At 54.4% G+C, this 23767-nt stretch overlaps 1 protein-coding gene across 2 annotated transcripts; it reads left to right on the top strand.

Annotated features, from left to right (window-relative positions):
- Positions 1 to 1312: 1312 nt before the first annotated feature.
- Positions 1313 to 23767, top strand: TFAP2E (transcription factor AP-2 epsilon). 2 transcript variants are annotated; one of them, XM_063418999.1, is made up of 7 exons: positions 1313 to 1479; positions 1587 to 2033; positions 2341 to 2392; positions 17786 to 18014; positions 18210 to 18328; positions 21675 to 21816; positions 22353 to 23767. In XM_063418999.1, exons 1-7 carry the CDS (start codon positions 1453 to 1455, stop codon positions 22639 to 22641), a joined length of 1305 nt encoding a protein of 434 aa, XP_063275069.1. In that variant the 5' UTR covers positions 1313 to 1452; the 3' UTR covers positions 22642 to 23767. The 2 variants fall into 2 exon arrangements, with proteins under 2 accessions (XP_063275069.1, XP_063275068.1); XM_063418998.1 differs by lacking the exons at positions 1313 to 1479; positions 1587 to 2033; positions 2341 to 2392 and adding an exon at positions 14531 to 15402.

The following is a 23767-nucleotide window of genomic DNA, read 5'->3' on the forward strand; positions in this document are numbered from 1 at the left end:
TCTGAGTTGTGGGAATTCAGAGGAAAAATGAAAATGAAGGGAGCTGTAGCTCGGGGCGGGAAGAGTGGAATTAAATTAACTGCAGTGTGGGGTTGTGTTTGTTGATGTCGATCACACAGCACGGCGTGTAACAGCTGGGGGTGAAGGGTTTTGCTCTGCTCCGCGTAAAACACGCGCTGCTAATGGAACCTCCCGCCCAGCGATGGGCGGCCGGCACCCTGCGGGTGGCACGGTGACACCGCGGGGATCGGCGGTGACACGCCACGCCACCGCCCGGCCACCGTGACCGTGGTGTACGGGTGCCACGAGTGTGTGTCGGGTGTGAGAGTGGGCGAGGGTGTGCGTGTGCCCGTGCGGATGGGCACCGCCGCTCCACTGTGGGACCTGCGTGGCGGTGACATCGGGGCGAGGGGGGGACGTTTTTGGGGTCACTCAGTGCCTCTGGCCGGGCCTTCCCGTCTGTCCCGCTCGCCCCGCTGGTGTCCGGTGCCCGGTGTCGCGCTCGGGGTTGCGGGCCCGCCTCGTCCTGCCCCGGAGGGAGGGCTCAAACAGAGAGTGAGGGAGGGATGGAGAGGCGGAGGGAGGGATGGAGAGGCGGAGGGAGGGATGGAGGAGGGCGGGGAGGCAGGCACGCTGCCCGTCGGTGCTCCCCGTTTTCCCCCGGCTCTGTAGCACCCCGAGCCCATTCTCCCGTCCATCTCTTCTGGCAGGGAGCCAGGCCCAGACACTTCTCTCTGTCACCAGGCCGGGATGCAGCTCCTCGCTCCCCGTCGGGGAGGAGGGTGAAGGGCCCCGGGAGGAGCCCTGCGCTCTCTCGGCAGGACCGGCCCCGGGCCCCGCTCCCGCCTCGCTCACGGGAGCTCGCAGCTGCCGCCGGGGCAATCGCAGCGCTCCCGGAGGGGCCCCGCACTCGGCTCGGGCTAATAAAAGTCAAACCGTAGAGCATCTCCGCGGCCCCGCAGCCCGCCCGCACTCGTGGGCTCTCCCGACCCTCGGGGCTCGCTCCCCGGTGCGGCCCGAGGAGCTCCGCCACAGGACCCTCAGGCGGCGCGGCCCGGGGCAGGGGGACCCGGGGTGGCACCGGGGGGAGGGTGTGCTGTACCGTGCGACAGGGGACCGGGGCCGCCCGACGGCGCGGGGGTAGCCCCAGCCACGCTCCCAGGTGGTAGCGGGTGCTCCTCGCCCCCCGCCCCGGCCGCCTCCAGCCGCTCCCGCTGTCGGGAGCCGTCGGGGCCCCGCGGGAGCGGGCGGCGCGTCCCCGTCCCCGCGCTCTGACGCGCGCTCCCGGGGCGGCGGGCGCGCCCCCGCCGCTATAACTGGCGTGCATGGAGTCGGGGCCGGCGCAGAGGAGCGGGCGGGCGATGGGAGACGCCGCTCCGGCGGGATAGAGGGGCGGAGACGGGGGCACCCCCGGGGCCCGGCCCGCCCGGGGCTTGCCGCGGGCCCGCACCGATGCTTGTGCACAGCTACCCGGGCATGGTGAGTGCGGGACGAGCACGGGTGGGACGGGACGGGACGGGACTGGGATCGGGGGCTGGGGCCGGGGGTCCGTGCCCACCTCACCTCCGCTGTTTTCGCCGCCGCAGGACCGCGCAGAGGGGCTGCCCGGGGCGCCGGCCGGGGCCCGCCTGCCGCAGTTGCCCTCGCTCAACCAGGCGCCCTACGGCTCGGCTCCGCCGCTCTGCCACACGCCCGCCGCCGACTTCCAGCCGCCCTATTTCCCCCCGCCGTACCCGCAGCCGCCGCTGCCCTACCCGCAGGGCCAGGAGCCCTCTTACCCTCACCTGGCGGACCCGTACGCGGCGCTCAGCCCTCTGCACCAGCACCAGCAGCCGGCCTGGCCCCCGCAGCGCGGCCGGCAGGACGAGCCGGCGCTGCTCTCGCAGACCCACCGCGCCCTGGGGCTCGACCCCCGCCGCGAGTACCCCGCCGTGCCCCGCCTGCTCCACGGGCTGCCCGACGGCGGCCACGGCCTCACCGACGGCCCGCTGGGCCTCCACGGCCTCGGCCACCACGGCCTCGAGGACATCCAGGTACGGGGGGACGGCGGGAGCACCGGGAGGGTGCCCGGGTTGGGTTGGTTGCGCGGGGACGGGGCCAGATCCCCCTGCCTGTGCCACCGGGGACTCCTGGCCGGGACGAGTCGGGCCCCACGGCGTCCGTACCCCCGGGCAAGCACAAACCCCGGGCCAAGGATTCCCATTGCTGGGGCTCGCTCGTGCCCTCAGAATTCCTTCTGGCCGGGGGCAGCGGGTGGATCGGGCCGAGGCCGCGCTGTCCCCGCACCGCGAGCAGCCGGTGCCCGGAGCCGGCTGACGGCTCTTTCCTCGGTGCTTTCAGGCCGTGGACGACGGCGGGATGAACCTGCTCGATCAGTCCGTGATCAAGAAAGGTAAGAGCGCGGCGGCTCAGCGGAAAGCGGCGTCGGACCGGGCCCGCTCCTGCCCTTGGGGCTCCCCAGCGCCGGGTCCCCCCGCGTCCGCCCTCCCGAGGGGCTGCCCCTGCCCGTCGGGAAGGGCTCGCCGCTGTCCCCGGCGAGACTAAAACGAAAGCGGCGGATCCCGGCGGGCCAGCGCGCCCACCTCTCCCCTGCCCGCTGCTCTCCCTCGGGCGGTACCGCAGCCGCCGCGCCTTCCCGGTACCGAAGGGCCCGGACGGGCGGTCCCCGCTGTCGGGGAGCCCCGGGGTCCAGCCCGCCGGAGGCCGCGTACGGTTTGAGTGGAAAGCCCGGGGATGCTCCGGCGGCAGCTCCCGTTGCTCCCGGTCCCGCCGCCCCTCGGTCAGAGCCCCGCGCCCAGCGGCGGGGGAGGCAGCGCGGGCCGCGAACCGCTTCACACCGCCCGGACCGAGGCGGATCGGGCGGGACTGGTACCGAGGGGAAGGACGCGTTTAACGGAGACAGAAGTGACGCGGGTTTGGGGCCGGTGCTGCCCGTCCCGCAGCCCCCAACCTCGGCAAAAACCGGGTCTGCGGAGACCCCTCTGCCGCTCCAGAACCGGGGCTTCGCTGCGGGACCGGAGGGGAGGAACAGCCTTCCCCTCCAGGGCCGGCGCGGGGAACGGGGCTGCGGGCAGAGGTCCCGCTCGACCCGCGAGGTCTCCCGGGTCTGATTCTGCCCCGCACGCTGACCAGTCCCCACATCCCAACGAGCCTGTGGGTAGAACAGCCCAAATCCCTAAAATATTTCTGTGCTAAACCTTCCTCCGGGGCGTTCCGAGAGCGAGGAGAGGGCCCTGGGAACGTCCAGTGCGGTGCTCGGGGCGATCGCCACTATGGAATATTCCAGCACTGCTCTGGATTTTTTACAGAAATCCGTGGATAGGAAGGACGCGTTTAACCGCGCTTTACCGCCGACCCCCGGTGCGAACGGAACCGCAGCCACCGGGGCGGGTCGGTAACGTGGGCCGGGGGTGCTACGGCCCCGCAGTCCCGGTGCTGGTTCCAGTCGTAGCCGCTCCCCGGTAACTGCACCAAAATCCTCCCGATCGTGCGGTTCTTCCCCAGCTGCCTCCTGTCCTTTCCGGACGCTCCCGGTGCGCCCCGGCCCCTTTCCCTTGGAAAGGCTGTTCTAGGAACACGCGGCTGCCAGCGGGACATTAATGACCCGCATTAATTGAGCTTTAATCAGAACTCTGGAAAGGCGTTCCATTAAACATTGGGGCGTGAGGAATGGTTGCAAGAAGCTGAGGGGTGCGTGGGTCGGCACCGACCGTGCCTCCGCCGCTTGGGCCGGGCAGGAGCACCCCGGAACCCTCGGGAAACACCTCGCAGTGGGAATGTTTGCCTGGAAGTTCGGTTCGAGTTATAGTGGTTCGTTTGGGGTTTTCCCCTCCTTTTTCCAAAAGCGCCAGTACTTAGAATTTTTTGGCTCCTGTCGGGAGGATTTGTCGTTGTTTAGTGCCTGGTTTTTGCACTTGGAAACTCTCTAGTCCTCTAGTCTTGGAAAGGGAAAAAAAAATAGGAAAAATAAAATTAAAATATCTCTGGCTGGAGGCGGGAATGGGGCAAAAAGCTCGACCACAACCCCTGTGCTCGTGGACACTTGTTCTTCCACTCCTGTTCTCGTTTGGGTATTTTAAATTTTTTTTAATATTAATATCTCTTTTCCGCCCCTGTTTTTGCCTTCTTTTTTATTACTTTATTTTTTTCTATTATTATTCCTGTGTTTGGAGCGCGAAGCTCCAAGTTTGCCAGGGAAATCGATAAATCCAAAGCCAAGTGCGTGTTTGCGGGGGGAATTGGGCTCAAACGCCTCTACCCTCCACACGGCCCGGGGAATAAATTCCTTTACATTCGTCTTTATTTAATTTTTTTTTTTTTAGAACGTATAAAATGTGGTCGTTTTCGCTCCTCTGGCTCTGTCCGCTTTGAGCCGTGTTCTAGAGCCGCAATGGGGCCAGAGCCGAGCCCGGGCTCCAGTGGGTGAATGACACCCCAGGAAAAAGAAAATTAAATTAAAGCCGTCTGAGGCAGCTCCCGGCGGGTCCGGGGCAGAAAGTGCCGGAGGGGGCGGCTGGGCAGCAGGGCTTGAGGATCCCCTCTCTGAAGGGAGCGAGGCTAAACTCTAAAAAAGCACAATTTTGTCCTAAATCGCACCGAGATCCCAAATACCGATTAATCCTGGAACTCCTGATGGAACGGCAGTCGGACAGAAACCTGATAGAAATCTGTGCTTGTGAAAACAGATTTATCTCTCCTAATTAATTGCCGAGATACTGTTGTCCTGGTTCAACAAAATATTAATCACCTGCCCCAAACCCCCAAATTTCCCTTTTAACTCCCGTCCTCGCATTTAGTCCTCGGTCAGAAACAGCCGGGAACGGGAGGGGAGAGCCGGCAGCCCCGCGCTGTCCCCGCAGCCTGTCCCCTCCGGTGTCCCGGGGCTTGGGGACATCCCCACGGCCGGGGGGTCACTGCCGGTGTCCCCCGCACGGACGGGCCCCGCTGCCCGGTGCGGGGAAAATGCCGCCCGTAGCCTCGGGGCTCTGTGTGGGAGCATCCCTGACTGAGTGTCTGTTTTCTCTCCTTTTCCTTCCTAAATAAACTTCCGCGGTTCCAGCCGTTAATAGAACTCCAGGGATTTTTGTGGGCATCTCGGAGACGCGGTGTGTTTCCACCTTCTCCTCTCCGAGTGTTTTCCCGAGCCCGCAGCGCTCCGGTCCCTTGGCTGCAAGTAATCCCGAATTAAGCAAGCGGAGAGGAAAAGGGGGATTCGCCCCAGCACGGGCTCGGGGGGCCGTCCCGGGACCCCCATCCTGCAGTCCCGGCGGTGGCTGCGCCGTGCCCGCACCGCGGCGGGGGGAGCCGGGTCCCGGCGGCGGGCGCAGCCCGGGGCGGCAGATCCCGGCTGGAAAGAGGCGTTCAAATCCCCATTTCCACCCTTGCCCCCGGGACCGGCTCCGGTTCGTTATCGCCGCTGTGATCCCTAGGGCTGGAGGCGCCGGCTGAGGCGGGGTACCGGGAAACCCCCGGTGGGGGGGTCCAGTTCGGTTGTGGGGTGCAGAGTGTGAGCTGGGACTTCACTTGGAGCAGGGAGAGATGTGATAGCTCTGAAAAATGCAGGATGAGTTTTCCCCCAGTGCTGTTGTGACAAACGGGGCGATAGATTTTGTTCAGGAATTAAATAGATAAAATTTTGGATAGGGCAGCAGAACATTTATGAATAGCTTGTACTCCCGTTTGTTCATTCTCCCTTTTTTTTTACAAAAGTATTTCAGAAATTGTTTTCTGTGTCTTTCTTTTGTTGTTGTTTTGTTTGTAGTTGGGTTATTATTATTATTATTATTGTTGTTGTTGTTATTATTATTACTTTTCCTTCCAAGCATTTATATATTACCAGAAAGATAATTGGACTGGGAAATATTAAAATCAGCTCTGAAAAAGTTTAGTTGGGGCTCTGGTTGCTTTAGTCTACAGTGGCTCAGGAATTTTCTGCTCCACTCACCTGCTGCCCTGTTGTTTAGATGCCCAGCTCAATTACTGAGGTCTGGCTGTGGGACCCTCCAGACATAAAACTGGGAATTCAGCAAGCCCCGAGCTCCTGGTGCAGGGTGCGACTTTCTGGTTATGAAATCAAGCATTGAGGTCGTTGTGCTCAGTAGCAAAAAATCCTGCAGCTTGGTTGTAAAATAAGGAGGGGTTTTATTGCTTTCACATCCTTTTAGGATCAGCAGAAAGCTTCTGAGAGAGCCTTTTTATTACAAAGAAAAATAGAAATCTCTTTGCCTGGCACCTGGGGACACGCTGGGGTGTGGAGCAGCCCAGGGTCCTGCCGGTGGTGGGCTGGAGCGAGCTGGGGCCCTGTGGCAGAGGGAGCAGGGTGAGCCACAGGGGCCGGTGCACCCGCTGGCGGGCACGAGTTTTGGCTGTGGCATTTACAACCTGGAGTAGAGGCAGAGCAGGGTGTGACCAGCGTGGGCTCACACTGGCACTCAGTCGCTCACAGCTCACGTCCGCGGGCTCCGTGCTGGGAGTGGGACCTGGTCCTGCCACTGTCCCTTGTTTTTGTGGATCTGGTCCTGCCACTGTTCCTTGTGTTTGTGGACCTGGTCCTGCCACTGTCCCTCGTGTACGTGGATCTGGCTGCTTCCACTGTCCCTTGTGTTTGTGGATCTGGTCCTGCCACTGTCCCTCGTGTTTGTGGATCTGGTCCTGCCACTGTCCCTCGTGTTTGTGGATCTGGCTGCTTCCACTGTCCCTCGTGTGTGTGGATCTGGTCCTGCCACTGTCCCTTGTTTTTGTGGATCTGGCTGCTGCCACTGTCCCTCGTGTGCGTGGATCTGGTCCTGCCACTGTCCCTCGTGTTTGTGGATCTGGCTGCTGCCACTGTCCCTTGTGTTTGTGGACCTGGTCCTGCCACTGTCCCTCGTGTTTGTGGATCTGGCTGCCGCCCTCCCTCGTGTTTGTGGCTCGTCCCAATTTTCCTGCGAGGCTTTCGAGCCGCTCCGAGGGGCAGTGCTAGCGTTTCTGCTCAGGAATGTGGACCTGTTTGGCTGGATACTGGACAGACAGATGGAAAGCTGTGCCTCAGAGCCCTCAGTCAGGAATATTGCAAGGAGTAGCTGTCACTACTAAGGAATGCAGCAGAGGAGGGAGATTAAGACCGAGATCCTTAGATCCATGCACACGAGCTCCAGGTTTTGAAGCTTCTTGGCTTCTTCTCAAGCTGGTGGGACTGGTGGGACTGGGGCACTGGCAGGACAGCAGCAGTGCCATTCCTCCTTTGTTTTGGTGCAGGGAGGAATTAAGCTGTAAGAAATGTAAGAAGCCAGATGTAGCAGGGAAAAAAAAAATCCTGAAAGAATGGTAGATTAGATAAACATCATTTCCTGTGACGAGCAAGGTAATAAATGAGGTCATCCTGTAAAACACCTGGGGCTGTGAAGACACAGCTTTTATGGGACTGTCCGGGGCCGTGGGTGGAGGTGCTTGGCTCCCAGTCAGCTGCAGGGTGCTGGGCTCCCTGGGGAGCCCTCCCAGCTCTCTGCAGCTTCATCTGCAGCCGTAGCTTGCCTGAGTAGGAAAAGGGGCTCACCCGGGACAAGCCAGGTCTTGACTGGAAGTTTTGCTGCCTTAGTGGTGCTCACGAATGCTTTAAAGTTTTGACAAGCCCTCGCACACACCGGGAGACAGAGCAACGTTCCTCAAAACACAGTCACACCTCCCGATCCCGGCGCTTCCCCCTCGCGCGCACACGGTGCACGGCAGGAACACCTACTAATCAAAAACAGAAACTTAAAAGAAAGTTTTTACTCTGAACTGCATCCAGATCACCATTCCTCCATTGAAATTATATTTTTAATGTCCTATAATTGCACCAGGATAAGCCCAGGTGTGTGTTCATGTGAGATAACACACGCGGGTACTGGTGAAGGCGCTGGGCTTTGTCTCAACCTCCCCAGTGCCTCCCAGGCATGTGTTATCTCCAAGTTTCATGTACCTTGTCATGACTTACTGTTTAATTAGGTGTTTTTAAATGAATTTTTTGCTTTGTTAGAAATAAAGAGCAACTCTTAAAGGGCAGGTTCAGGAAAGCCAGCTTGGGTTGTTTTTTGGCATGTGGTTTGAGCCAAAGCAGCAGCACCTCTGCTCCAGGAGGAGGACCCCAGGTGAGGCTTCTCCACGGACAGCACTGAGCAAGCAGCACAGACATTTTGGACTTGCTCTGGAGCACTTTTCTCTTCATTTTGGGGGCTGTGAGGTATTTTTGCAGTTTGGTGGCCACACTCACATCACTACCCTGGCTCACACAGGGGCTACTTCATCCACAGGTGGACTGGCAGCAGGACAGCCTTGGCCAGGTGACACCTGTGGTGTTTGTCCCTGCAAAGGAAGAGGTGCCAAAATCTTAATTTGTGTGACAGCACAGGTATCTGCCTCCCTGGGGTCCATCAGGACACACACCCATGGCAGCACAGACACAGGCAAGACCCATAGGGACCCATCGATGTCACTCCAGGCCAGGGTCACACTAAACCTGAAGCAGAGCAAACACAGACTATTCCTCCCGGTTTAATAATATTCCAAGATACATGATCTCAGAAAAAAAACGTTTGCAATCTCCCTTAATTATTTGAAGAGCCTAAATGAGGTTCTCTGAAGTCCTAGACTAGCACTCTAACCACTAAACCATCCCACCCTTTCCTGTGTGATCCAGGGAATTACTCACTCTTGCTGTCCTTCCATTTGTTTGTTTATTTTAATTCTTAATGGAGGAACTAATTAGCAAATCTGGATGCAGCTTGGAGCTGCTGTGTGCTCAGCTCTCATCTCCCTGGCCTGTCCCCAGTCCAGCCTTTCCATGCCCGGGTATTGCTTTCCCTTTGGTAAGAAGTGTTGTGGTTTGGGGGGAAAGGGCAGAGAAGCACATGGGAGTGAGAGGGAATTGCTAAAAACGAGCCCGAGGTACCCATTGCAATTAAACAACCCCAAAACACAACGAAGCTTGGGGCTTGGAGCAGGACAAGGGGAGCAGGGAGCAGGTTCACCTTTGTGGCTTAAAAATCCATCCAGAGTGTCTGTGGTGCGTGCTTGGGATTCCAGCTGGGCTGAGTCTCCCCACCCTCTATCTCAGCCATTTATCTGGCATCAGTCACCAGAGCGCCGAGGCGCCAGGGAGCAGGGATTGGGTCAGGCCCTGTTCCCTCCGGACTGGTCAGACAGGTCCCAGTGGTGTCCCCAGGGCTCCCTGGGAGCCCCAAAGTGGCCACATGCATGGCAGAGAGCAGAGCCACCATCCCAGGGCTGGAGAGGAGCGAGCAGAGGATGGGACCGAGGGACCTTAGGGAGGTTTCCAGCACAAGATGCCAAGAAATGGGGCAGGATTGAAAAACCATCATCAGAGGGTTTGTCTCACCAATACACTGGTGTCAGCAACGCAGGGCATCTGAGCAAGGAAAAGGAAAAGCTGTTTTTGCTGTGACACTGGGTGAGCAGTGCCTGTCCCCAGAGCCATCCCTGGACAAGCCGGCAGCTCTGGAGGAGCCGCTGAACCGAGAGATTCTCTCGGTCAGACCCAGACTGAAACCCCGCCAGCTCAGTGGGCTGGCAGCAAAATTCTTCCCTCAGTATGAAGGGAAGAATTTTGTCTATTATTATTCATGTCTAAGCTTTGCTGAATGGTCTTTTGCCTTTCAATAACCTGAATAGATTTAACGGATTGACAGGAGCATCGCAGCGGCTTCCACGGGATCGGCCACTGCTCACCACAGTGTCACAGCTTTGTTCTCCCCTTTTGGCTTATGGAGATCCCAGCCACAAAAATTCAGGTGCATCTATAGGGAGTACAGGGAAAATCTCTCTTTGTTGTAAAATGGATTAAACTGTTAAAATACATAAAGGTCTCCTAGACTGGGTGCCAAGGTGTTTGTGCTGCTAAAGGAGTAAACTCGGGGTGGTTGATGCTACAGGCAGAGCTGTGGGGCCGGGAGCACAGCCAGGGGTGACAACGGATGGGGAACTTTTCTTGGTGTCAGCATGGAGCAGAGTGGGTTTCCAATTCCTCTGGCTTAAATCCTCCAGCTCTCCTCCTGTTTCTAAACCTGCTCGGTTTGCGCTGTGAAACATGAATTCTGTACGGGCAGAATTGGAATGGAATTTCAAATAATTATTCAGTAATTGAACTGAAATTTAAATAGTTAATTTTCTAATGCAGATATGGAAGGGCATAGCTGCTGGTTTAGAAAAAGTAATTTAGAATCAAGCAGGAGGGAAATAACGTGAATTACCAGACTAAACTGACTTCTCCAATGAAGTCGCAGCATCAGGGCAGCTTCCAACCATCAGTGCAGGAAATATCTCCAAACATTTTGTCACTCAAAAGCAGAACCCAAACAATTTTCATTCATTCCCTTCAAAGGGTCAGACACCTGAGTTTTATTATTTAGGGGGACATTTTAATCACTGATGTTTGGTGCCTTCCAGTGAAGTATTTTGGCTCAGGCTGTGACATCAGGGTTCCCCAGACAGCAGAATCCACTCCACGAAATGGAGCATGGAGAGGAAAAATGTGGGAACTCACCACAAATTAATAGTGAGCAGTTTCCAAAAAACTGACAAACTGTTCTGAACAGCAGCACATTTGAGGTCGAGTCATTCCCAAATGGTGAAGCAGCAAAAAGCATTAGCTGAAATTATCAATTGCAAAGCACTTTCTAATCCCCTTCCCAAGTCCTGCAGGAGCTCAGGAGCTGAGTAATTTTTAATATTATATCAGCTGGCCATTCCTATCAAAGCAAGATATACTCAGCAGGGACCATCCTTAACCAAGCCATTGGATTTGGGGGAGTCTGAACCTTCCTGCTCCGTCAATCCATCCCAAAGCTCCCCAGGAGACACCTGCAGTGATGCATGGCTGGGATTTCACTGGGTCAAATGGAGGTACAGAATGAAAAATGGAATTAATATCACATGGCAACTTCGTATTTATTTCCCAGCCTGATGAATGGATTTGCATGGGAAACAAAATGTTAAATATGGGAGTTTTGCATAGGCATGGGACCTCTCCTGATTAGCTTTCTCATGGGAATAGTTTGAAGTTGTATCCCTGCTCTCCTCTGAGGGTCCGAGATTCATTTCCCTATCAGGGCTCCACGATCTTGAAAACCCACAGATAAAACCAAGATTCTTTCCATCCTTCCATTTGAAAAGGCCGATGATGGTGGTTCCTAGAGAGGCTCTTTGACACGGGGACTTGGTTCAGGTTGTGCATTTGAGATAAAGAGAATACCTGTATAATCCCCTCTGGGAAGAGAGGATAATTACAGAGTGCTCGTTTGAAATACAGCTGATGGCTCTGACCTCCTTCCCTGGACCATCAATAAATACCTCTCTGCTGAAACACCAGGAAATTGGAGCAGCTGAACTCCGCAGCACCTTCTCCCTGAAAAAAAGAGCTTTTAAAAGGATGGCGGGAGCAGCTGCCCCTGGCTCACACCCACACCCAGATATTTTTTTATATATGTATCTCCATCTTATAATTTACATCAGAGACATTCAAACGAAGGTTAGATGAGCTCACTGACAGCTCTTCCCGGAAGACAACAGCAATCCCTCACCTCCCTGCAGCGCTTGCATCGGGGGCTGCACACGAGCATCCATCATCCGCAGCTCCCCTCGAGCGGCTCGGAGCAGCGGGACCCCCGGCTAGGGGACAAACCGGGGGGTTCGGGGCTGTCACCGCTGCACCTGCGGGGTCATGGAAGCAAAACCTGCGGCAGGTTTGGAGGGTGCAGGTGTCCCCTGCACCCGGGGCACGGCTCTGCCCCGCAGCGATGCCCGAGGCAGCCGCGCTGACCGGAGCACGGCCCTGGAGAGGGACGGGGGATAAGAGGCTTTGGTGGGGGGCTGGAGACAGCGCTGTTGTGCCTGAAGATGAGCGATTGCTTCGTCCCAGGTTGTCTCCTAAGGCGATTCACTGATACCTCTTTAAAATGCAACCTCAGCTGTAGCACACTCCCACTTTTAAAGCGATGTCGCAAGAAAAGCTCCGATATCCAGGGATTCCGCCTTACCGAGGAAGAGAATTTACCTGCAGTGTATAGCGGAGAGAAGAAAACACAGTTGTAAGACGGGCAGCGATTTGCGTGTTCCCTCTGGACCTGTTTTTCCCCTCACAGCACCCCGAGCTCCAGCTGGAAACGGAACAGAACAAATAACACCACGATAAGCAACTCAATACCCAAGTACCACAAATTTTCCCGCTTACAAATAATTTTTCAGGCAGGCAGCACATTTCTCCTATTGAAAAGAGTCAGTACTTGGTATTTTTCTCTTTTTGTAGGCTAAGTTTCTTTTCCCTTAGACCCAAAACTCGATGGTTTTCTGCCAGCCCCGACCCCGGCTCCAGCAGCTCTCGGCAATCCCCGCACCGAAGACTGAGCCGGGCTGCAGCTGCACCTTTTTCACGGAATATTTACATATCAAAGTGTCCATTTCCAGGAATCACAATGGTAATTTCACCCACAAACTTTGGTGAACAAAGATGAAGAAGCAAGAAGGAATGCAGGAGCTAAGGGATGGAGCAGACCGTGCGGGAGAGGGAGGATGAGGAAGCAGAGACGCAAGGCTGCGGATCGGTTCGTGCTGGATTTCACTGGGCAAAAGCAGGAAATTCTCCAAGGTTTTCTGCGGGAAAAGCCTTTGAAGAATGGATTTGTTTTGCTCCTTCTTTTTACCTCGGACTTGAAAGCTAAAGGACCTACGTCTGCAAGCCAGGGCAGAAGTGGCAGAAATTTTTGCTTTGTTTTGGGACATTTTGAGGGGATGAGGCTCCTTATTCCATTCAGTGGATTCACAGCAGAGCAATCTTTTCAGCAGTGTTTGTATCCTTCTCCCTGCTGTCTCCTGAAAAACCCTCAGGGAGACAAGGCTGTGCCATCCCACCTGCAGCATCCCTGGAGGTATCAGAACTCCTGTTTTTCATGGGAATTGCCTTTCCATTGCCCATCTGCTCCAAGGGGCATCATCACATCCTGTGCTCAGGCACTGGACCAACTCCTCCTGGCTGCGTTCAACACCCAAGGCCTCCTCACCTGGGGAAATCTCTCACCAGAGATTACCTGGCAAGTTTTAATTGGGTATCACAGCATCCCTCCCAGGTAGACATTATTATGTTATTATCTGCAATTTGTTGCTGGAGACAGTCAAGCCCAAACTGGGGTAGTGGCTTGTCCTGTGTCATAACACAATTGCACTCTGGCTGTGCCAGACACAAGAGATAACCCCAGGCAGGCAGGGTGTTCTCCAGCTCAGGGAAGTCAAGAAATGAAACCCTTGGTGGTTTTGGACACCAGGGCTTGTCTGAAATCACTCTCTCTCTGCATCAGGGTTTTTTGAGCCGCAGAAAATGTGGTTGTGGGGGTCCATCATCTGCCAGGGTATGTTCAAAAGACAAACCAAAGCTGCCTCAACAGAAGGCTCCTCCTATGGGAGATCACAAACCTTGTGGTTCACAGGGAAGATGAAGTCACAGGTACCTGCTCCAAGCATGGGGGCAAGCGACTCCCATGGGAGTTTGGGTCTCTCCACTGCTGCTCACACACACCTGGAATACGAAGGATTGCAAGTGGCACCTGCCCTGTGAGGTTCAAGGCTGCAGTGAGAGGCTGAGTCTGATGGAAACACTTTCTGTGAGCTGTACAGAAGAAATGAGGATCATTTCCCTTCCCACACTCAGCAAGATTCTGCTGTATGCCTGTTACTGCTGTGCTGCCCTTCTCCACATCACCACAGCTCCAGGAGCCAAGATGATGTGGTGACAAACAGCTCAATTTCACAGCTTCCTGCAGAAAATCCAGAGCTATGAAAAGAGAGGCTGTACATAATCAGCCTGCAGCACAGCACTTCTCAACACTTGGGCAACAGCTGAAGCCTGGATTGCTTGGAAAGGCATTCCCACAGCCTGGAATTGCACACACACTGATCATGCCCATTACCTGAGCTGTGGTAAATCATTTACCTTGCTCTGTGCCTCAATTTTCCCCAGCTGCACTAAGGAGCTGGCTTGAGTCAGGGGTGAGTTAATGGCTTTGGTGGCTGCTGCTGTACCAGCACTGGGCTGAGGATCAGCAACGCGTGAAGCCCTTTGAGGTCTGCCAGCATAACTTTATTCCAAAGTCTGTTTTCCCTTTCAGATCTGACCCCTCTGACCCTTGCCAGTGCTTACCTGTGTCCAGCCCACCTGCAGCATCCCCAGGGCAGGTCAAAATGCTTCACAGGAGTTTTAGTTTTTGAGATCTGCAGCCCAGCTCATCTAGATTTGCTGATTTAGAAGTAGCAGGATTAATCTGAATAAGTAACACTTCCATGGGAAAAACCCTCTCAGGAATGACAGGGAGTTTAAGAAAAGAGAAAAAACCCCAAAACTTTAGGAGGACAGAGTGGAGCAATCAAGCACCAATAAATAATAATTGGGAAATAATAAGAACAGGTAACAAAGAGGACCTTGCACTCCCCAGGAGTGCTCTGAGCAGTTTTTAAAGGTCTGAGGTCTCCCTCTTCCCCTTTCTTTGGCCGAATCAGCCCAAACTCCTACTTGTGCCTTGCCATTTACTGCTTCCTCAGGTGGGCTGGGGTGACCCAGGGGTGCTCCATCGCACTCACCAGGCAGGGCTAGAGGCATGCTTGGGTGGGCACCAGCATCCAACCCTTCCTCGTCAGCCTTTGTAGTGTTTTGGTGTGTCCCTGTGAGCACGAGCACCTCCGGGATGTGTTTCTGCTGAGAACCCTCCGTGGTTGGGAGTGGGACCACAGCCTGCCCAAGCTCCTGCCAGGGGGATGAGTGCGGGGACAGCCGGGTCACTGCGCCAAAGGTGATGTCCTACCCTGCCAAAAACGGGTGTCACCCATGGCTGACCCACAGGACCTCAGGAGGGATGACGAGTGCAGTGACACGATGTGACATTTCCACCCCCAGCTGCAAAGCACCGCTTGGCTCTCAGCTCCTTGTCGTGCCCGGCTGCTCCTTCTCTCGGGCAAAGCGACCCTGCAGCCCCCACTCACCTCGGGGCTGCTCGAACCTTGCAGAGCCTCTCTCCTCTCCAAAGGGTCGGGATGAGCCCGAGGCTGCGGGAGCAGCACCCGGCGCTCCCCGGCGGGGCTCGGAAGGGCGCAGGGGGTCGGCCCGGGGCGCTGGGCTGTCGGCTGGGCGCCAGCACCGCTCTCATGCTTCCTTCTTGTCTGCAGGCTGGCTCAGGTGCTCCGATCACCTGCTGCTTGCGGGAACAGGAAAGCAGCAACTGAAGATCGAGGGGGACTTTTGGTTTACTCAGATGACAAGAGACAATTTTGGTTCCCCAAAAGCCAAGGAAACAAAGCTGTCAGGCTTTAATGGTAGCTTGTCTCCCTCCTGCAGCATGTTTATGGGCAAACAAGCTGCAGATCAGACCAGGCAAACAGCAGCAGGTGAGGCTCAATAACAATAATTCGTGATTAATGGCGAATGTGGCTTTGTTTATTTTTGTTGTATTGAGGCAACGCTGTCTAATGGATGAAGCACTGCTGCAGGACTCCAGGGCCTGGCTCAGCTCCCAGCACTGCCGTCCCTCCCTCACATCCCGTGTGCCCTGTGAGGGCACAAGCTCTACGTGACACAGGCGCCCTGTCCCACACCTGCACGTGCCCAAAGGGACGGGGCTGTGGCCTTGGCTGAGGCTTCGAGGCACAAGAGCAGTGCCAAAATCCACGCTCAGTGCTGGTGCCTGCCTGGTTTGCTTGTGGCACAGAGCTGGGCTGACCCACTGTGCTGGGCTTTACCCTTCACAGCGGTCAGCTCCAGGGCACAGCTTTTCAGGGCTTTGTTTCTGACAGTGGCATCATTCCTAAAACCTCCAGTAAGTGTTTCCCAAGTGTTGTGTCTCCATGCTGCACATCAACATCACCCGTGCCTCCCTGTCACTGCCTGTGGGGCCACTGGCAAGCACAGAGCTGTATCCAACCCTTCTCCAGCCCAGTTTTCCATAGGCTCCAGTGTTAAATCACACTGGGACCAGCTGGGTTGGCCTCCCTCAGAGGCCGTGTCCCATGGCTGTGTGGTGAGGCACGGCCCCTCTCCCTGCATGGCTCTGCTGTCCCTCGGGTGTGCGCAGCTCCCCGGCCACGCATGCGGCTTGAGCGCAGCCCCGGCATGATCGCAGGCATGCACAGATGTATCCAAAAATAATCCAGGTTATGGAGTGTTTCAATTACAAACAGCTCTTCACAAGCAGCACCTGCTCCCCAGGGGTGTCTGGTTTGGGGGTGGCCCTTTCTGCAGCAGAACCCATGGCTGGGACCCTGCAGGGCCTCACATCTCAGCAGCGCTGCACGGAGATTTGCAAACCACGCTCTGACTTCTGATTTTAAGGGATCCCCTAGAGACTAACCTAACCTGTTCTGGGACTGTGGAAGAAAGCTTTGAAGTTGCTCCTTCCTGGAAATAGTTCTGGTTTCCTACGTCTCAGGAGGATTTTCCTGTGTTTGTTCTGCCCTGAACCAACCTCAGTCGTGGCAAACACTGGCAGCAGCCTCCAGCAGGGCACTGCTGCATCTCACCCCTTGCTCCCTGACTTTGTGCAAGTTTTGTGCTGGGAGGAAACTCTGTGTCCTTCAGCTCCTTTCCATTCATCCCTTAGTCTTCAAACATGAGTCATTTTTATGTAACATGTGCTGATTTTTATTGCCACGCTAGCAAGTCATTGAGCTGGATTTACAATACGCTGATTGTAAGCGCCCCCTCGTAGGTCCAGTCCGTGGACCCTCCCTGGTTAATCCTGGGGCTTCTGTTTCATTTTGGACATACATATTTCCTTTATAAATCATAACTGCTGTGTTACTTGCAGGAACCATCTGACTGTGGAACAGTCATTCCCGAGGAAGCACGGAGAATGCCAGGGCTAAAATGATCTTTGGATTCTTCCAAAACCTGCTTTTTTTTCCCCGAGTTAAATTGGTTATGAATTTCAGAGCATAAAAGGCAAAGAGATTTGGCACGAGTCTCAGCCATAGTTTTAATTTCTAAAACTTTACTGCGTCTAAGAACATTTCTTATGGAATGACAAATGGGAAAACCGAGCCCCTTCACTCTGGTGTGAAGCCCAACGAGATGCTGCAGTTACCAGTGCCTGCCTAACCTTGTGTTAATTGACTTTCACCCATTAAGCAAAGGGAAGTTTGTGCTGGATAATTGGGTTTGAACTTCTCAAGCTTCCTTTAAGCCAGGGATGATGAAAGTTTAGGGCTGTGGCTATTTGTGGGGCTAATCCCAGAGCTGAAGGCAAAGCAACTCTTTCCCCTGGTTCCTGTGGGCACGTAATGGAAGCACAGCCCTTGGCCAGCCCAGCAGCTCCCAGGGGCAGGGAATGGAGGTGTTGGCTCAGGGGGTTGATCCTGCCTGCTGGGACGCAGTGTGTGCTGGCTCAGAGCTGGGCTGCAGCTGCAATCCCTGGAGAGGATTGGTGTCCTGGCCAGTGGGACCAGCCGTGTTTTTCCTGGCCACTCACCTCCACTGAGCACCCAGAGGGGACAGGTCCAGCCAGGACAATCCTCAGCCTTCCAGAAGCCCAGCCCAAACCTTGGCTTTAATTACAGCTGGGCTGGGAGGTGTGGGAATGCAGGCAAGGGCAGCGTCCAAGCTTCTTCCTTTCCTTTCACCTTAACTTAGTTCAGTTTCATCACCCCACCTCCCTGCTCTCATTGAGGAAAATAAGGAACTAATGAGACATCCCAGCAGCCGTGCTGGGAGAGCTGCCTGGAGAGTCTGGGTGTCTCAGCCATGGTCTCCTCTTCTCTTCCTCTCCCTTTTCTCCAGTGCCCATCCCCTCGAAGGCCAACGGCACCACCATCTCCACCCTGGCCATGAACAAGGACGGCCTGATCGGAGGGGTCACGAATCCCAACGAGGTTTTCTGCTCCGTGCCCGGCCGCCTCTCTCTGCTCAGCTCCACCTCCAAGTACAAGGTGACGGTCGGGGAGGTGCAGAGGAGGCTCTCACCCCCCGAGTGTCTCAATGCCTCTCTCCTCGGCGGGGTTCTTCGCAGGTAAGCTGCCCCAAGATCTGTGTTCAGCACCAGCTCTACCTCAGATAAAGAGATGAGAAATTCTGGTGTGTGGTACATTAAGGAATAGTATTTTCATTTCTTTTTTTTTCTTTCCGTTCAAACCTCAAAGCTTAAGATGGGATTATGGTTATTTTAAGATGGATTACATTTTCCCTCTTTGTTTTCTCTTTCCAGAGCCAAATCAAAAAATGGGGGTCGGTGTTTAAGGGAAAGGTTAGAGAAAATTGGACTAAATCTACCTGCAGGAAGGCGCAAGGCTGCCAACGTCACCCTGCTCACATCCCTCGTGGAAGGTAAGAGTCTCTCCCTGCTCCTGTGGTGTTCTGAAACCTCCATCCCCTTAATTTCCAGCTTTCCACAAATCAGAACTCTTAAAATATGGAGAGGTCACCACAGAATGAGCAATGTCCCTGTGTAAGTCTCCACACTGATTCAAGAATGTGTCCTTTTAAATGAACAGACTCTTGGGAAGGCAGCAGGCAGAACACAAATGAAACTGAGACAGCAAATATCCAAGAAAATATCCAAGCATGGTTGCTCTACCTGTGGTGGGAGGTTGGAACTGCATGATCTTTAAGGTTCCTTCCAACCCAAACCATCCTAGAACTCTGTGCTTCCATGTCTGTTCTCCAAAACTCAGCCAGTTCTGTTGGATCAGATGGAAAAGGCCTCCTTATGGATGCCAAGCAGGATTGTGAGCAACCTTCTGACTGGAGCTCAAGATAGCCCTCATTTCTTTGAGCTTTTAGGTTTCTTTGAGGTTTTAATAGTTGGGTCAGAGACCAAACACAAAAAAAAAACCTAAATAAAGCTGCCAAGAATTTCCCAGCTGCTCTGCAGCCCTGTGCACCCACCTACTGCATGGTCTGGGTGCTTCTGACCATGCAGCCCTCAGGCAGAATCCCAAGCTCAGGTCCCTGTCATGTAAGAAGGAAATGCTCCATATCTAAGCCCTTCCCTCCTCCAGGAAATGAGTGAGGCACCAAGGAGATGTCAAACTGCTCTGAGGTTTTGCAGGTGGAGCTCAGGTGTGCAGCAGCCGCCCTCAGAGCTGTGGAGAAGGTGCTGCCCTGGCAGGCAGAGCCCTGCCCAGACATGTGAGGTGCCCCTGCCTAACTCGGTCGCTTCCTCCCCTCCTTTTTCCCTCCACCATGGAAATGATGATGTTGCCTCTGCGTCCTGGGAGAAAAGCACACGGGGATGCAAACAAATGGAATGACAGCTCTGCCTCCCTCTGAGCTCAGGAATCCATTGTGTCCGTGGCACGGTGCAGGCAGCTGCCTTCGGATCCTGAATAGAAAATCATCTCCATTGTCGCCAGCAAATTAAATGACCCGCTTCATTAGGCGGAGGTTGTTACCCAGGGCAGTTGGTTCGTGCTGAATGAAAGGCTGATTTCCATGAAAAGAAAAGAAAGAAAAGAAAGAAGGGAAGAAAGGAAGGAAGAAATGTACCACCGCTTGATTTCAAGTGGCTGCTGATGTTTTGGTTCCTGCTTCCCAGCTCAGAGGAAATAGGAGTGGTGCCATGTGTGTTTGGTGGATATAATTTCCTCCTGCTTGATGGAACCAGGGGATGTTCCACCCAGAGGAAGGTGCTGCTGCACTGCAATCACCCAGCACACACAAACTGGCTTGTGCCCCTCTGCTCCAAACACTCTTTCCTGAATATTTGCTGTCTTGGCTTAATTTGTTTTCTCCCATCTGCCTTCCTGAGGTCTAATTATTTAAAAGAGCCATTGGATGGGGGTTTGAGTGCTAACAAAATATTTTTTCTTACACTGACCCACAGCCACTCACACAGGTGGGGAGGATGTTCCTGGAGAAGCCAGGAAGCACCAGGGAGAAACAGCTCCCTTGGGAGTCCTCACCACATACACCAAGCACCCTCTCTTGGCCAAGTGCTCCATGAAAGCACCTCCAGCCTGGACCCAGGGGAGCAGCAGGGCTGTATTTCCACTCCAGAAACATCCCTAAGCTCTTGGAAGGAGGTTTGCCCTCAGCCAGGCTCTTGCTGCACCCCTGCCCACCATGGCCCTCTGTGCACTCTCCTTCAGCCTCTCCTCCTCAGGATCTGGCTCAATGTCTGGCTTAAAGTCTTTACTACTAAAGCCAGAGTGCCCTGTCCACTCTGACACCTCTCTAATCCAGCATCCAAATTGCCTTTTAAAAATATTAAAATGTGCAGCCACTCACACTCTTGTGGAAGAAAGAAATCCTGGCTCCAGCCCTGGCTCTGACCAAGAGGTCACTCAGCTCTTTTCTATTATCCCAGTATCAGTTTTTCAGCAGTTGTTCCCTTCTGACTGCTTTTTTAACACACAAACACCTGCAATTCTGATTCTTTAGGTTTACTTTATTTGCTCTTTCTCTGGAGGAGGAGATGAAGTGGAAAGTACTGTTGTTATGTGGGAAGCAGAGACACTTCCCTGTAAGAGGGCTCCACTGTCTGAGCTCCGGGAGCCAGGCAGGCTGGGATGGGATCTGGGTTAATGCTGTTAGGATGGATGGCCTAATACGTGTGAGCAGCAGGGGGGCCAGGCAAATTAGCTCTGCCTGCCCGACCGGGATTTCGGGTGTTGGGCATGATCAATTGCCATCAGCTCTGATTATTTCCACGGGGACGCCTGGAGATGGATCAATTCCATCAATGGGTGGGCATTTCCACGGGGTGATGGATACGCTGCCTGCACGTCCAGCCCGAGGGCCCGCGGTGCTGTGGGGGATGTAAACCCCTTTCTCCTGCCCCTTCCTCCTGTCCCTTCCTCCTGTCCCTTCCTCCTGTCCCTTCCTCCTTCCCTTCCTTCTGCCCTTCCTCCTTCCCTTCCTCCTGCCCTTCCTCCTGCCCTTTCCTTCTGCCCCTTCCTTCTGCTCTTCCTCCTGCCCCTTCCTCCTGCCCCTTCCTCCTGCCCTTCCTCCTGCCCCTTCCTCCTGCCCTGCCTTGTCCAGCAGTCACGGGGCTGAGGTCACTCTTTGACCTTTCAGTTTCCCTTTCAATCTCTTCTCAAATTGGAGAGGCCAAGCAAGAAATTTGGGAAGAAGTAGGGAAAGATGCAGCAGGGGATGTTCCCAAGTAAGAAACGGCTCTGCTATTCTTCCTTTTGCAGCAGGTGCCCAGAGTCACACCTCACTCTGCTCCAAGGCCAGCTCTGTCTTGATGCTTTTGTAAAAGGTAGTAAAGGAAGGACCCAGCTGCTGTTTAGAGCTGGCACTGCCTCATTTGGCCCACACAGACTAATTGCCTCACAGATGAGAATGAGAAACTCAGTGGTGTTTCTGCAGCAAGAGATGAAGGTGGGGAGAGCTCTTGGGTGGCCACTGAGACAGAGAATCACAGAATCATTAGATTGGAAGAGACCTCCAAAATCAAGTCCAACCCAGCCCTAACACCCCGACTAGACCACGGCACCAGTGCCACATCCAATCTTTTTTTAAACACATCCAGGGATGGTGACTCCACCACCTCCCTGGGCAAACCATTCCAGTCGTTTATTATCTTTTCCACGAAAAACTCAATCCCACCAGAACTGAGCCCCAACAGTGAGAGGGCTGAAGCTGTACCGGAGTTTCCATTTCCTGGTTCCCAGTTCCCTGCCACACTGGTGTTGGCACAGTGCTGATGTTCCTCTGTCCCTCACAGGTGAAGCCATTCACCTGGCTCGGGACTTCGGCTACGTCTGCGAAACGGAGTTCCCGGCCAAGGCGGCGGCAGAGTACCTGTGCCGGCAGCACTCCGACCCCACGGAGCTCCACACCAGGAAAAACATGCTGCTGGCTACCAAGTGAGTACAGAGGGCTACGAGCCACTGGTGCATTTGGTATCTGCAGCCTTTGGGCAGCATTAGCCCCCAGACTTTACTCTTCTGTGGGTAAGAGATGGGCTCACACTGCAGGAAGGTGCCCAGCAGGGGAATGACCTGCGTGGGTTGAAGGGTTTGCTCCTGCATGGGAAGGGGTAACCCAGCCCCAGGGAGCATTTTGGTACTGCCTCATGTGCCCTTTCAAAGCTGGAGCAGCAGCAGTGGCTCCAGTTCTGCACCCAGGGGCTTTCCCCAGGCTGGAGCCAAAAGCTGGGAGAGGTGACTGTTCAGGCAGGGAGAAGGAAAAGAATCCCAAAATACACCCAGAGAAGTTGTGGATGTCCCATGCCTGGAACTATTTAATGCTAGGTTGGATGAAGTTCTGAGCATCCTGGTTTCCATGGCCAAGGGATCGGAACTGGATCATCTTTTAGGTCCTTTCTAACCCAAACCCTTCTATGATTCTGTGTCCTGCAGCTCTCCACATGCATTATAGTGACCAAACCTCTCTCTTTCAGGCAAATTTGCAAGGAGTTTGCAGACCTGATAGCCCAGGACCGCTCTCCGCTGGGGAACAGCCGCCCGTCGCTCATCCTGGAGCCCGGAGTGCAGAGCTGTTTGACTCATTTCAGCCTGATAACCCACGGCTTCGGGGGCCCGGCCATCTGTGCCGCCCTCACCGCCTTCCAGAACTACCTGGTAGAGTCCCTCAAGGGGCTGGATAAAATATTCATGAACAGCACAGGGAACGGGCACACGGCCGGGGACTCCAAAGCGTCAGACAAAGAGGTGAAGCATCGGAAATAACAGCGCTGCCTCCCCCGGTGGGAGCTTCCCCCGGGCACCAGCCGTGGCTCCAGGGGGAGAGATGACCCAGTGCACTGTTTTCTGAATTGCTGAGCTTGAACCTGTGAGGAAACTCGCAAAGCAAACAAAGGAAAGACAGGAAAAAAGAAGACTTAAAGAACTGAAGAAGAAAACAGTGCTAATGAACGTAGTGAGGTTGAGAGAAGCCAGGCTGCTGGTTTTGGGGTTTTGCCTTTTTGTTTCTGTAACGTGGATGCAGGAAGCCAAGTCATGTGCAATTTGATTTTATTTTGCTTTTTCAAAAACCCATAGTGAAGTGCTCCAGGAATTTGTTCCAACTGAAAAACTGAGAGGAAAGAGCAAAAGCCTCATCAGTGCAAGACCCAGAGCAGGCTCTACCTGGATTTATCTGCTGGTTTTGAGGCAAACACACAGGAAACCTTCCCATTCCCCACCCACAGCCCAGCCCTGATGCCAGGCCGAGGAAAATTGCTGGCAGAACTGCTGTGGATTTAAAGCAGGTCCAGGCTTTGTTTACAGCTTCAAATTGAGACTGGCTGTGGATTTTCCCGTGGGCTGAGGAGCCCCAAGCCACGGCACGAGGGAGGAACAAACCCACAGCCGATGGGTCCCAGGGCAGGATCGAGGGGAGTCCCCCTGACTGCTCCCCTCCCCGCTGGGGACAAGGCAGGTGAAGTTAAACCCAGGACTAAATAAAACTCCACAACCTACAGATAACAGCACACAGGTTTCTAAAATTAGTAATAATAATAAATAAAGCACAAGGAGCAGAACTTGAACCAGGCCAAACTGAACTGTTCTAAATCTGTATATATTTATTTATGTGTAATTAAAATCTGAAAGTTTTAAAATGTCCAGTGCAAGTTATTTATATCAAATTGAGTTGGGTTTTTTGTTTTGCCTTTTGTTTGTTTGTTTGTTTGTTTTGGGTTGGGTATTTTTCTTTTGAAAGATGAAAATCTTTGGATTTTCTGCCATTAGAAATGGGAATGAAGTTTTGGATCCACCAAACTGTAGCATGGACAAGCTAGGCTGTGATGACGATGACTCTAGAAGTTCTGCAGGATTTTGTACTTGCTGTTGTTTCTCTTAATGCTGCAATAGA

The sequence above is a fragment of the Prinia subflava genome, chromosome 24 (assembly GCF_021018805.1).
Source record: "Prinia subflava isolate CZ2003 ecotype Zambia chromosome 24, Cam_Psub_1.2, whole genome shotgun sequence".
NCBI lineage: Eukaryota > Metazoa > Chordata > Aves > Passeriformes > Cisticolidae > Prinia > Prinia subflava.